The 12,015-nt window shown below is 51.6% G+C and overlaps 1 protein-coding gene across 4 annotated transcripts in view; it reads right to left on the reverse strand.

Annotated features, from left to right (window-relative positions):
• Nucleotides 1–6,261: 6,261 nt before the first annotated feature.
• SLC44A2 (solute carrier family 44 member 2) overlaps nucleotides 6,262–12,015 on the reverse strand; it is a 32,778-nt gene continuing 27,024 nt past the window's right edge. For 2 of the 4 annotated variants that reach the window (XM_027547736.1, XM_027547735.1), the window contains exons 15-22: nucleotides 11,151–11,413; nucleotides 10,971–11,065; nucleotides 10,332–10,435; nucleotides 10,152–10,225; nucleotides 9,992–10,062; nucleotides 9,739–9,827; nucleotides 8,263–8,347; nucleotides 6,262–7,838 (exon numbers count right to left, since the gene is read on the reverse strand). In XM_027547736.1, coding sequence (XP_027403537.1) covers nucleotides 7,717–7,838; nucleotides 8,263–8,347; nucleotides 9,739–9,827; nucleotides 9,992–10,062; nucleotides 10,152–10,225; nucleotides 10,332–10,435; nucleotides 10,971–11,065; nucleotides 11,151–11,413 — 903 coding nt within the window. In that variant the 3' untranslated portion in view covers nucleotides 6,262–7,716. The remainder of the gene's footprint in view (nucleotides 7,839–8,262; nucleotides 8,348–9,738; nucleotides 9,828–9,991; nucleotides 10,063–10,151; nucleotides 10,226–10,331; nucleotides 10,436–10,970; nucleotides 11,066–11,150; nucleotides 11,414–12,015) is intronic. The other 2 variants (XM_027547738.1, XM_027547737.1) reach the window with 1 other exon arrangement.

Here is a 12,015-nt window from a genome sequence, read left to right on the forward strand (position 1 = left end):
GCGCCGGGGAGGTGCGAGAGCACGTGACCGGCCGGAGCCCCGCCCCTTCGCCGCTGCGTTGCCGCTCGACGCAGGCCCAGCCGGAAAGGGAAGGAGGGACAAAGACAGTGAGGGCCCTAGTCACGTGTCAGAAACGTAGCTGTTACGTGGCGTCGGACCGGTTCCCCTGCCCCTTTCCATGCCTCTGCTTGATCATGTGACAGTGGCAAATTCAGAGTTCTCCTTGGCCACGTGACAAGGACTTTTGTGCCTTTACCTTGTCTGATTGGTAGGCCTGAGTCATGTGACAGTACCGGCGCTCTTTTTTTCAATGGCGGTTTTTGATAAGGCCTTACCAGGTGATGCAGGTTGAGGGGCGGAGCCTCCTGCCGCTGCTAGTTTACACGCCTGCGCGGACGCCATCTTACACTCGAAGTACGTTGGCGGAAACGACCCTTAGAAGCAGGCGTGTCAGCATCCTCGTAGCGGCTGGGTCTCGGTAGCGGTTTCATCGTTTCTAACCGAGGCGTTCCGGCGAAACTTTCTCCACACTGTCCGCATCTTCACGAGAGGCCGGGCAGACTCGAGGTGCCTGTGCGAGCAACGGCCGGGCCGAGCTCCTCGTTGCTGTCCCTGGACTGGTCAGAGCGAACACCTCGGGTCTTTGGTGTTAAAACTTTATCCGATGTAGCGCCCGGCCGGATTGCCGAGCCTCCGAAGAGCAAAGCCGAGTCGGTCGGGATCTTCCAGTCCCCCCTTCGCAGATGGACAAACTGACGCCGGATCCAGAAAAAGACCGGACTGGAGGCTTCCCGGTCTTTCGTGGGAGAGCAGGGGCTGCGACAGTTGCAAGACCAACTACATCTTGGGGCTTATAATTGGGGCTTATAAGTAAAGTTATCCGGGACCCAGCGCCTTTTCTTTACAAGCCTGGTGTCGTTGACTCCTCCCGAGCGCTTTGTGAGATCCCTGTTGTACAATATACCTAAACTAAACCCCGCTCCCCTTCAGTGTCGGCGTCAATTTCCTGGAGAAGGCGAGAAGTCGTTTAAGATTTTATGCCCTAATTTTGGATCTTCCTTACAAAAACGTAAGGAGGGAGCGGCTAGTTCAGAATGCAAGAACCAGTGTCGCCCGAAGTTTGAGTCTCCAGGTATGACCAAGAATGGTACACTTCCCTGGACCTCCGTATCGTTATCTTCAAAATGGTGATGATTTTGTTAGAAGTACCTAGCACAATTCTTTGCGCAGAACAAATGCCCCAAAATTATAGTTATTGTTAAAAAGGTAAGGTGTAAAAATATGATTACAGAATGAGTGCATGCTGTACCCATTAGTTTTCATTTTTATTTACACTTAGGGTCTTGAACCAATGATTATTCACGTAATACAAAATGTCAAATGTGCAAAAGTATGGAAGAAAACGGAGTCAGTTTGCCTCTTCCAGACACTGTTCTTGGCAACCACTGTAAAGTTTTTCGGTGTATCTGCAGAGATGTTTTATTTATTTTTATCAGTGTTTTTCACGTAAATGATAAGCATTCAACATCTTGCCTTCCCCACCCCACCCTAACTTGGAAATCTTTTTTAAATAAAGCTTTAGGTTGAAGAATGTTTTGGTTAAATTAATGGGATATGTATTCAGACAAAATTAGCTAAAATAAGTTTAGATTGTTCCAGAGCACCATAACAACAGAGCTGATAATTTGGCTTTAGCCGGAAGTTAGAGATCAGATTTCTTTGGAAGGAATGATGCTAAAGCTGAAACTCCAGTACTTTGGCCACCTCATGCGAAGAGTCGACTCCTTGGAAAAGACTCTGATGCTGGGAGGGATTGGGGGCAGGAGGAGAAGGGGACGACAGGATGAGATGGCTGGATGGCATCACTGACTCGATGGACGTGAGTCTGAGTGAACTCCAGGAGTTGGTGATGGACAGGGAGGCCTGGCGTGCTGCGATTCATGGGGTCGCAAAGAGTCGGACACGACTGAGCGACTGATCTGATCTGATGCCTCTGTGTGACACTTGAGGGAAGATGCACAGAGGTAGGGCAACTTGACCAAGCTAACAGCGCTACCAAGTGGCAGAACGAGGAAGATTTCTAGTTTTCTGACTCTCAAGTCCTTAGACCTCTCTCGGAAGGGTCCCAAGGTTACATTTTCTTTTTTGGCGAAGTCACTCAGCTTGCAGGGTTTTAGTTCCCTGACTAGGGTTCAAACCCGGACCCCCATCAGTGAAAGCACTGAATCCTAACAACTCATAGGAGGCAGCGTATTCCCAAGATTACATTTCTGAAAAACTGGCTTTTGAGTATCTCATTCTTCTAAGGCTGCTGCTGCTGCTAAGTCGCTTCAGTCGTGTCTGACTCTGCAACCCAATAGACGGCAGCCCACCAGGCTCCCCTGTCCCTGGGATTCTCCAGGCAAGAACACTGGAGTGGGTTGCCATTTTCTTCTCCAATGCATGAAAGTGAAAGTGAAGTTGCTCAGTCGTGTCGGACCTCAGCGACCCCATGGACTGCAGCCTTCCAGGCTTCTCCGTCTATGGGATTTTCCAGGCAAGAGTACTGGAGTGGGGTGGCATTGCCTTCTCCGCCCCTATTAAATCTCTGATATAGGGGCAGATAAGATCATGACTAGGCTTCCCTGGTGCCTCGGTGGTAATGAATCCACCTGTCAATGCAGGAGACTTAGATTCGGTACCTGGGTGGGGAAGATCTGGCAGGAGAAATGGCAGAAGATCTGGAGAAGGAAAATGGAAACCCACTCCAGTGTTCTTGCCTGGAAAATCCCGTGGACAGAAGAGTCAGACACAACTTAGAGGCTAAGCAACAACAGTTGCTTTACAGTGTTGTGTTAGTTTCTGCTGTACGGTAGGGTGATGGGTTCATACATATGTACTGTTCAGTCACTCGGTCGTGTCTGACTCTTTGCGACTCCATCGACTGCATCACACCAGGCTTCCCTGTCCTTCACTGTCTCCCGGAGCTTGCTCAAACTCATGTCCATCGAGTCGGTGATGCCATCCAACCATCTCATTCTCTATCATCCCCTTCTCCCGCCTTCAATCTTTCCCAACCAGCAGCATTAGAGTCTTTTCCAATGAGTCAGTTCTTTGCATCAGGTGGTCAGAGTACTGGAGCTTCAGCGTCAGTACCTCCAATGAATATTCAGGGTTGGTTTCCTTTAGGATTGACTGGTTTAATCTTTTTGCAGTCCAAGTGACTTTCAAGAATCTTCTCTATAACCACAGTTTGAGAGCATCAATTCTTTAGCACTCAACCTTCTTTATGGTCCAACTCTCAGGTACACAACTACCGGGAAAACCATAGCTTTGACTATATAGACCTTTGTCAGCAAAGTGATGTCTCTGCTTGTTAATATGTCCAGATTTGTCATAGCTTTTCTTCCAGGGAGAAGAAGATTTCATGGCTGAAGTCACCATCTGCAGTGATTTTGGAGCCCAAGAAAATAGAGTTTGTACTTGTTTCCATTTTTTCCCAATCTATTTGCCATGAAGGAATGGGATTAGATGCCATGATCTTAATTTTTTGAATGTTGGGTTTTAAGCCAGCTTTTTCACCCTCCTCTTTCACCTTTATCAAGAGGCTCTTTAGTTCCTCTTGATTTCTGCCACTAGGGTAGTGTTACCTGCACATTTGAGGTTATGTACATATATATGTGTGTGTGTGTGTGTGTGTATATATATATATATATATATATACACGTATATATTCTCTTGTTTAGATTTCCTTCCCATTTAGGTCACCACAGAGCATAGAGTAGAGTTCCCTGTGCTAAACAGGGATCATCAAAAAAGCAAGAGTTCCAGAAAAACATCTGCTTTATTGACTACACCAAAGCCTTTGACTGTGTGGATCAAAACAAACTGGAAAATTCTTCAAGAGATGGGAATACCAGACCACCTGACCTGCCTCCTAAGGAATCTGTATGGTCAAGAAGCAACAGTTAGAACCAGACATGGAACAACAGACTGGTTCGAAATTGGAAAAGGAGTATGTCAAGGATGTATATTGTCACTTTGCTTATTTAACTTGTATGGAGAGTACATCATGCGAAATGCAGGGCTGGATGAATCACAAGCTAGAATCAAGATTGCAGGGAGAAATATCAATAACCTCAGATAAGCAGATGACACCACCCTTATGGCAGAAAGTGAAGAAGAACTAAAAAGCCTCTTGATGAAAGTGAAAGAGGAGAGTGAAAAAGTTGGCTTTAAACTCAGCATTCAGAAAACTAAGATCATGGCATCCGGTCCTTTCACCTCATGGCAAATAGATGGGGAAAAAATGGAAACAGTGACAGATTTTATTTTTCTAGGCTCCAAAAATCACTGCAGATGATGACTGCAGCCATGAAATTAAAAGATGCTTGCTCCTTGGAAGAAAAGCTACAACCAACCTAGACAGCATATTAAAAATCAGAGACATTAGTTTGCCGACAAAGGTCTGTATAGGCAAAGCTATGGTTTTTCCAGTGGTCATGTATGGATGTGAGAGTTGGACTCGGAAGAAAGCTGAGCACTGAAGAATTGATGCTTTTGAACTGTGGTGTTGGAGAAGACTCTTGAGAGTCCCTTGGACTGCAAGGAGATCAAACCAGTCAATCCTAAAGTAAATAAGTCCTGAATATTCATTGGAAGGACTGAAGCTGAAGCTCCAATACTTTGACCACCTAATGCGAAGAACTGACTCATTGGAAAAGACCCTGATGCTGGGAAAGATTGAAGGTGGGAGAAGGGGATAACAGAGGATGAGATGGTTGGGTGGCATCACCGACTCGATGGGCATGAATTTGAACAAGCTCTGGGAATTGGTGATGGACAGGGAAGCCTGGTGTGCAGCAGACCTTGGGGTCACAGAGTTGGACACGACTGAGGGACTAAACTGAATAAAGTGTAACTGTGTCAATCCCAGTCTCCCAATTCATCCCACCCTGCTTCCCTCCTTGGTATCCACGTTTGCTAAAACAGCTTTCAGTGAGCAAGGTAACTTCCTGGAGGCGACACCTGAGCTGAAAGCAGGAGGATAAGGAGCTAGCTGTGAAAAGAGCCAGGTGGTGCCAGGTTTCTGGCATAAGCCCTGGGGCCAGGGCGGTTGGATGAGGTCAGCCTGAGCGCATTAAAGAGGGCAGATGGGGCAGGGCCCTGTGGGTTGCTTTGGCTTTCACTCAGTAAAAGGGATCCGTGGAGGGTTCTTGAGCAGAGGAAGTGTGTGAACTCAGATGTTTGCAGGAGCCCTTCTGGGCCTGTGGGAGAAACTGAAGGAATGGGGGCAGATGAGTTGATAATGAGGGTTGGGAGCTGAAAATATGGAGAGATGTAAACTGGTTTGGGCTTTCCAGGTGGCACTAGTGGTAAGGAACCTGCCTGCCAACGCAGGAGACACAAGACTCAGGTTCAGTCCCTGGGTTGGGAAGATCCCCTGGAGAAGGGCATAACAACCCACTCCAGTATTCTTGCTTGGAGAATTCCGCGGACTGAGGAATCCGGCAGGCGTAGGGTCGCAAATAATCAAACACGACTGAAGCAAGTTAACACACAAGTAGGTTTAGGAGCTATTTTGGAGGCGGGGTTAACAAGAGATGGCGGTAAGAAAGGAATAAACCCAAAAGATTGAGGTGAACAAGCAAACTAGAGTGTCTGTACAGGATAGAAGCCGAGGGCTTTGAGGCAATGAGACTTAAAACTTCTCATCCCCTTTCCTGCTGGGCGACCTTCAGAGACATTGCCAAACTTCCCTGCCTTAATGAGTGGGGACTGTATGTGTGCAGATAAAGAGTACTGCAAAAATGGTAGCTATTTACAAAAAAGGCAACGCTGGGGGGAGAAAGAAAATTAACAAGGTGGAGCAGTTGGCCCAGAGGTGACAGTGACAGGGCTGGCACCAGGGGGCAGTAGCGAGCAGGGTGGGGCGGCTTGGCTGGTCTGAAGCCACTTAAACTAGATTGTGGTGCCCAAGTGCTGGGCCCAGGACAAAGCATGCCTGGGGGCACGTGTCCCGGCAGTGTGCCGAGGAGGTGGGCAGGTCACTGCCGCCTTTTGGAGTTTGGGGATCAGAGCCTAATAAGGGGTATTTGTTCAGGAGAAACCTGAACGACTGCATGGTAGAATTCAGTCGGAGGCCAGCAGACAGCGGGCTTCCTGCCCTCCCTCCTTCCCCCTGGAGAGAGTCGCCCCAGCTCGGAGGATCTCAGGGCAGCTGAAGCTGGGGTTTCCCCCCACCAGCCTCCCACTCTCCCCGACAAACACTCCAGGCCCAGGCGCTGTACAATAGGCACTTTATTAGTGGTTGGAATGCAGTTACACGTAGGGGTGTGTGAACAGAATCGGGGAGGGGGCAGGCAGGCACAGGAGACAGAAACCCCAGGGTGGGATTTCTCCAGATCCTGGATTGGGGGGCCTTGAGATATGGCGAAGGGAGAACGGGCACACCAGTTCCCCCGAATTCAACACATTTGGCAAAAGGATCCTCAAAGCGAGGAGACTGGGGGTGGGGGGTGCCCATTTGCCCAAGGCATCTACCCCTATCCCCCCTTTCTTCGAAATTGTCCCTTGGGTGGATTCAGTTTCTTATCTCTCTTACAAAGAGAGGTGTGTCAATAAGTGGCAGAGAAAAGGGGAAATTCGGCCCGACTCAGCCAGCCAGCCGGTTTCCATTAAGCCGCTATTACCAGCCTACTCCCTGCTCCCCACCAGCCTACCCCCAGCCTCCCTGCCCCCAAAACCTACCTCCCTCTTCTCCACCCCATCAACACCCCAGCTACTGCCTCCTTGGCCAGGAGACACCCCTACCTGGGCACACACAGCGACACCCGAGGAGGGGACATAAAGCATTCTTTAAGTGGCCCCATCTCAGCCGTGAAGACAGAGAAAAAGCTAACAGACCCTTTAATGCGTGTCCAGGTTTAAAAATAAAGAAATGCCTGCAGTGGCCAGTAGCCGGTTGTTCAGCCTGGAGAAAGGGTTCTGGCATCCTGGCCAGAGCAGACGCAGGTTGCAGTGGCCTTGTTGCAGCCACCGCTGTTGCAGACACAAATACTGTCCTGTTGTAAGAGGGGGCAGGAACCGCAGGGCAGCCCACAGAGGCCCCTCACATGTTGGATATTAAGAAGCCCCACCTGGCTTCTCATCCCGGCTGGTGGGGGGCAAAGTAGTGAGGCAGGGAGGTGCCCAGAAAACTCCGACTGGCCCTTGGCATAAGAAGGTGATGCCCTAAATCCTGCAGGTTCCCTGGTGGTAACTGGATGATGGGTGGGGCAGGAAGGGGGCGGCAGTGATAGGACTTCAGGTCAGCCCGATGGGCTGGGGGTTCTGACCCAGCTGCCCAGCACCCATTGCGAAACTTCCAGGGAGGGTGGGGGCAGGGCCTCTAGGCCTCCGCCTGCCTCTTGTTGGTCTTGTTCAAGATCTTCTTGAGGGTGAGAGACATGAAGTAAGGCCTCTCGGGCGTCCCATCGTTCCTCTCCAGGTCCTCCACTGTGGAGAGAGGCCCCAGAGCAGGAGGCATGAGGGGAGCCCACGGGCAGGGGCACCGGGGGATTGGGTGGGTGGGTGGGGAGTGGGGTGGGCCAGAGAGAAGCCTCAGAGGGTTAGGAAGCAAGAGGCGCTGGGACTGGAGCAGGGTGGGAATGGGGGACGCACACACACACTGATCCCCACTCCCAGGCCCAAAAGCCCCGCATGCACCTGCCCTGATCTACAAGCCAGCCTCCCTCTCTACTCCTCGACTTCCGCCCGCTTCCCCTCCTCCGCACTCCCCTTCAACAGGATGTCTCTCAGCTCGGGCGACATGAAGTAGGGTCGCTCCTGAGAGCCGTCATTTCTTTCCAGGTCCTCACCTGGGCTCCCCCAGGAACCAGCAAGGGGGAAAACAGGGTGGTCAGGAAGGGAGGGGATGAGGGAGGTTCGGGGCAGGGGAGGTTTCAGGGAAGCCAGCAGGCATGGAGGAGAGGAAGAGAAAAGAAAAAACAAAAAACAAAAAATAGACGGAGAGACCAGAGTTAGTGGCAGCCACAGATGTCCCCCACAAAGCCAGAAACTCCAAAGCCGAGGGCCCAAAGGACAGTGTTCCAGCTGCAGCCTGACCAAAGGACAAGAGGATGGAGCAGCTCTGAACGCTGGGGAGAAGCTGGGGGGGGGGGTGGGTGGGAGGTGGGGCAACCTGGGGCCCTAGGGACAGCCAGGCTCTGGGGAGGCCGCGGGCACCAGGTGGGCAGATGGGAGTCAGGGCCCAGCAAGGGTCGGGGGTGAGGGGTTACTCACAGAAACAGAGGAAAAGTGTGTCCACACACATGCCATAGACACTGAAGAAGCCATGGGCGATCAGGTAGGAGCCAATGACCACCGTCTGGGCAAAGGACAGACAAGCTGTTTCCACCCTTCTGCCTAAGGCAACCTCTACCCACCACCTCATCCCTTCCCAGCTAGCAGCATGCCATTTCCCTGCTGATAAGCCAGCCCCTCATTTAAAGCCTTTGGTTGCATTTTTTAGGGAATAATAGGTTTTTCCAGTATTCTTTTTTCTTTTTAATTTTTTTGGCTGCACTACAAGGGGTGTGGGATCTTAGTTCCCAAGCAGGGATCGAACTCATGCCCCCTGAATTGGAAGCAGAGTCTTAACCTCTGGACCGCCAGGGAAGTCCCCAGTGCGTGACAGCTGTAATGCCCACATCCCTATTAGACTGTGTCTGTCCCATTTATATCCCCCAGCAACCTGGAAACTCAGAGGGCCTTGGTAGGTACTTGATAAACATTGATTGACTAAAGTGAGCAGATTAAATAACTTGCCCAGAGTCACTCAGACTAGCAAACAGAAATAAAATCGAGGTCACTGGGCTCCAAGCCCTGCACTCAGATACTGTACTGCTCTTAGGGTGGTGACCTAAACCCCCAGCCACGGCCCCATCCTCTGCCTGCCCGATCTCCACCTCCTCATCCCTTCACTCCCTCCACACCAACCACACTCATTTGCTCACTGTCCCTGGCATAGACCTGCCTCAGGTGTTTGTCCCCTCTGCCACAATATTGACTGCATCTCTTTCAGATCTTAGACATGACATCACTTCCACAGGGAAGCCCTCTAGACTCCCACACCTGCCCACATCCTCCACTGCAAGCTCTAACACTTGGTTCCTTGTAATTCTTCTTCTGGAACGTACAACTTTGCAAGCATACATCTAATTTGCATCATCATGGGCATGTGGAATATGTGGGATCTTACTTCCCTGAGCAGAGATCGAACCTATGCCTCCTGCATTGGCAGCATGGAGTCTTAACCCCTGGACCACCAGGGAGCTTCCATGTCTATTTACTCCTAAACTGTAAGGCCTTTGAAGGGAAGCCGTCCCAGGTCATGCCTGAACATGGTTGTGCTAAGTCGCTTCAGTCGTGTCTGACTCTTTTTGTGACCCTATGGACTATAGCCCACCAGACTCCTCTGTCCATGGGATTCTCCAGGCAAGAAGAGTGGAGTGGGTTGCCATACCCTCCTCCAGGGTATCTTCCTGACTCAGGGATCAAAACTGCATCTCCTTTAACTCCTGCACTACAGGCGGATTCTTAACCACTGAGTCACCAGGGAGGCCCCGGAACATGGTTGGTACTTAATAAACGTTTGTGGCCTGAGTTAATCAACCATTCCCCACCTCTGCTTCCATTCACATCTGTCCAGTCAGAGGAGCCCAGGCGAGTCCCGACATCTCCTTTCCCCAACCCCTGCCCACCCCCAAAGGTTCATACCACTACAGGGACCCAGTAATAATTGAGGGATGGTGCTGTGTCCTGCACGATCCTGATTCGGTGAGTGAAGAAGAAGAAAGCCAGGATCCCTGGAGAGCAGAAGGAAATGGAGATGGTTGAGGGTTCTAGATAAAGGAAATGCTTCCCCCACCACCAAGAAGACCCCAGAGAAGACAGTTATCGTAGAAGACATGGGGGCCGATAGCAGCTCACAAATGGCCTCCAACAGTCTCCGAAGCCAGACAGCACTCACCCACGCTACCGACTATCAGAAGTTTGCCCAACAGGAAGAGGAAGTCGGTGACTTTATCCAGGACAGCCACCCTACAGGGCACAGTAAGAAGCAGACATGAATGCTGGCTCAGGGCCTGGGGAAGGAGGGAGGTGGCCAGAGAAGGGTGTTTTTCCCTGACCTGATGATGTTTCTCATGAGCAGGAAGAAGGCGTTTCTGGCTGAGGTGCAGAAGTTGGTGCCGTAGATGGCAATCTGGAGGGGGGTGGGAGCGATTGATCAGCCCCACCGGGCCAGGGAATAAGGGCTCCTCCAGCTAGAAGCAGCTGGTGGGTTAGTTCCTGGTCCCAGGCCTACTCACCATGATGTAGGCGTTTCTGTTGAGGAATTTGATGAATTTCTCCAGACACCAAAAGCAGCATTTGAGACAGCTCATGAGGAACTTTGCAAACTTGTTCTCTGCCGCTGGTAGATGAGAGAGATGCAGAGGTGAGAGGAAACCCCACTCGGCCTGGTAGGAGCCCCTACTTCCTTGTTTCACACACTTGGCAGAGTCCAGGACTCTTAGAGCCTCCTTCTCGAATAGACAAGGAAAGGGAGACTTGATTCAGAACCCTCGGGGTCCTGCCCCGCACGCTGGTAGGAACCAACAGTGACTCTCAGCCCAGTCCCCCAAAACAGGCATTCAGCCCAGCCTCGAAGATAGGAATAAGTGACAACCCACTCGGCTACCCTGGTCCTGCCTCCCAGGCAGAAGCCAATCCTTGAGACCTCCTTGGCTCCACCCCAATATACAACCAATCCCAGCCTGACCGTCTCTTCTGGAACCAATGGCGGCCCCGCCTCTTGTTCCCGCCCCTTCAAAGGAAAGAACTCCTTTCAATGGGCTCTTCCAGCCATTCCAGCAATTTAGCCCCACCTCCCTCCAAGAATCAATCCCAATCTACTCCCTTAGCCCCGCCCCCCCATGGGAATCACGTCAACCACCCGTGGGCCATACCTTTCAAGCGCTGATCCAAGTACTCCAGTATCACTCGGATGACCTGCACGATGGCCAGAAGGAGGGAGCCAAAGGCCAGGGAGCCTGTGTGATACCTTTGAGCCGAGGGGGTGGTCAGTGGCCGGGCCAGGCCTCTTCCACTCCATCTTACCCCCACCCCCAGCCCACCTGGGTCCCCACCTGAGCGCCCGGCCAAAGGCAGAGAAGAGCGGGAAGGCAGGCAAATCATCCGGCTTGTTCATGGCCCAGTAGTAGGAGGCAAACGCCCCGGCTAGTGTGACCTGGCCCAGTGCCAGCACGAAGTTGGCCAGCCAGAAGAACATGAAGACGTTGAAGATCTGCAGGCCCAACAGGGCCCGGTGGTAGGTCGATTCACCACCATAGAAGGCGAACTGGCAGTGGGCTCCAGGACACAGGCGGGATTCATTGGAGGAGGGGAAGGTCTGTGGGAGGGATGCAGAGCCTGGTCATATCATAGGGCCTTGTGGTTCAGAGTGGGCTCTGGGCATCAGGTCCAGGTCAGGTGGACCATGGGGTGGGACAGGAGTCATGAGGAACTAAGTCAAGGAACTAGGAGTTTACAAGAAGGGCTTGCAAAAGCGGTTCTAAAAGCAAGATCAGAGATCATTGTCTCAATGGGCATCAGGGAGGCAGGATAAACTATCATGAGGATCAATGGAGTGGCCATGTGGACAGATCACAAGTGGCAGAGATCACTATGAAGACCACAGAGGGCAGGTGAGGGGCTTGTGAAAAGCAAGGACAGGGTTCTGGAAGCAAGAACTGGCCACCATTGGGTGAAGAGAGGGCTGCAGTAGCAGGAGACAAAGTCAAGGGTGGGGGGAAGGTGAGTGGATCAGCACTTAGGGAGTAGGGGGGAGTGGGGGCCAGGCTGGATCTCCTCCCCCCACCCCATGCCCCCTGCATCTGGCACAGGACATACAGCAGGCGTCAAATGTTTGCTCCAATGGTCCCCAAGTGGGAACAAGAGATTTCAGATCATCTATGGGCTATCAGAGAAACAGCCATCCCTCTATTTGGGGAC

This window comes from Bos indicus x Bos taurus, chromosome 7, assembly GCF_003369695.1.
Source record: "Bos indicus x Bos taurus breed Angus x Brahman F1 hybrid chromosome 7, Bos_hybrid_MaternalHap_v2.0, whole genome shotgun sequence".
NCBI classification, from domain to species: domain Eukaryota; kingdom Metazoa; phylum Chordata; class Mammalia; order Artiodactyla; family Bovidae; genus Bos; species Bos indicus x Bos taurus.